Source organism: Myotis lucifugus, unplaced genomic scaffold (assembly GCF_000147115.1).
Source record: "Myotis lucifugus unplaced genomic scaffold, Myoluc2.0 scaffold_217, whole genome shotgun sequence".
Taxonomy (NCBI): Eukaryota; Metazoa; Chordata; class Mammalia; order Chiroptera; family Vespertilionidae; genus Myotis; species Myotis lucifugus.
The window spans coordinates 845,267-847,021 of NW_005871265.1; the positions used below are offsets into that span (position 1 = coordinate 845,267).

At 53.3% G+C, this 1,755-nt stretch overlaps 1 protein-coding gene across 1 annotated transcript in view; it reads left to right on the forward strand.

Annotated features, from left to right (window-relative positions):
- The window catches only part of LOC102441234 (nuclear respiratory factor 1-like), an 18,084-nt gene extending 16,487 nt beyond the window's left edge, over window positions 1–1,597 (forward strand). Inside the window, 3 exon segments of the mRNA XM_014463688.1 lie at window positions 64–1,233; window positions 1,236–1,324; window positions 1,546–1,597. Coding sequence (XP_014319174.1) covers window positions 64–1,233; window positions 1,236–1,324; window positions 1,546–1,597 — 1,311 coding nt within the window.
- The last annotated feature ends 158 nt before the right edge of the window (window positions 1,598–1,755 follow it).

Consider the following 1,755-nt stretch of genomic DNA (forward strand, 5'->3'; position numbering starts at 1 on the left):
TGGAATGCTGATGAAGACTCGCTCCGTCTCAGAGATCCTCTATCGTGATTCTGACATATTCAGTCTTCAGCCGCTGACGAGGTAACAGCTCATCTGGCTGCTGCAGGGCCTGTGGGAATGGCTGCCGCCGCTGCTGTGGCAACAGGGCAGAAACGGAAATGGCCTCACGTGTTTGAGCGGAATCCATCCATCCGGAAGAGACAGAAAACACGCATGCTTCGCAAACTTCGAGCCATGTTAGATGAATATACTACTCGCGTGGGGCAGCAAGCTGTTGTGCTCTGCATCTCACCCTCCCAACCCAAACCGGTCTTTAAAGTATTTGGGGCAGCACCGTTGGAGCAGGTGGTGCGTAAGTACCAGGGCGTGATCCTGGGGGACCTGGAGTCCGCCCTGGCCCAATGCGCCCCCGGGCCGCAGGAGGGTAACTCGGAGCTGCCACCTCTCACCAGCGACGGGATTCCAGTCTCTGTGAATCAAATGACCCAGGCCCAGCTGCGGGCATTTATCCCAGAGATGCTCAAGTACGCCACGGGTCGGGGAAAACCAGGCTGGGGCAAAGAAAGCTGCAAGCCCACCTGGTGGCCTGAAGACATCCCGTGGGCCAATGTCCGGAGGGATGTCCGCACGGAAGAGCAAAAGCAGAGGGTTTCATGGACCCAAGCACTCCGGTCCATAGTTATAAACTGTTATAAACAGCACGGACGGGAGGACCTTTTATGCGCTTTTGAAGATCAGCAAACACAAGCAGAGGCTGCAACCACACAGAGTATAGCCCATCTTGTTCCATCAGGGACCGTAGTCCAGACCTTCAGTAACCCCGATGGCACTGTCTCACTTATCCAGGTTGGCACAGGGGCAACAGTAGCAATGTTGGCTGATGCTTCAGAATTGCCAACCACAGTCACTGTTGACCAAGTGAATTATTCTGCTGTGGCAGATGGAGAGGTGGGACAAAACTGGGCCACGTTACAAGGAGGTGAGATGACCATCCAGAGGGCGCAAGCTTCAGAGGCCACACAGGCAGTGGCAGCTTCGCAGGAGATGCAACAGGGAGCTACTGTCACCATGGCGCGCAACAGTGAAGCTGTCGCCACATTGGCCGAAGCCACCTTGCAAAGTGGGGGACACATCGTCCTGTCTGGGGAAACCGCAGCAGCCGTTGCAGCACTTGCTGGAGTCCAAGATGCTAACGGACTGGTCCAGATCCCTGTGAGCGTGTTCCAAACTGTGGACCTGCAATCCCTTGGGTAACCAGCCTCACTCAAGGCAACGGGCCGGTGCAGGTGGCCATGGCCCCTGGGGACACCAGGACAGCGGGTAGCAGTCACCATAGACCAGCATTGGGCAAACTACGGCCCCCGGGCCGGATCCGGCCCGTTTGAAATGAATAAAACTAAAAAAAAAAAAAGACCGTACCCTTTGATGTAATGATGTTTACTTTGAATTTATATTAGTTCACACAAACACTCCATCCATGCTTTTGTTCCGGCCCTCCGGTCCAGTTTAAGAACCCATTGTGGCCCTCGAGTCAAAAAGTTTGCCCACCCCTGCCATAGATGGCCAGGCTGTGGAAATGGTGACGTTGGGACAGTGACATGCAGCCATATCATGGCATCGTTTTCTAGTCTACTTCAGACATTTTTACAGCTTGCAGAGGTGCAATCAAATGGAGTTAAGTCCCTCAACTTTGGAAGAAAAGTATTGTTAATCCTTTTTTAAAAAAGGAAGAAAGGCAGTGAATGTTGAAATGCA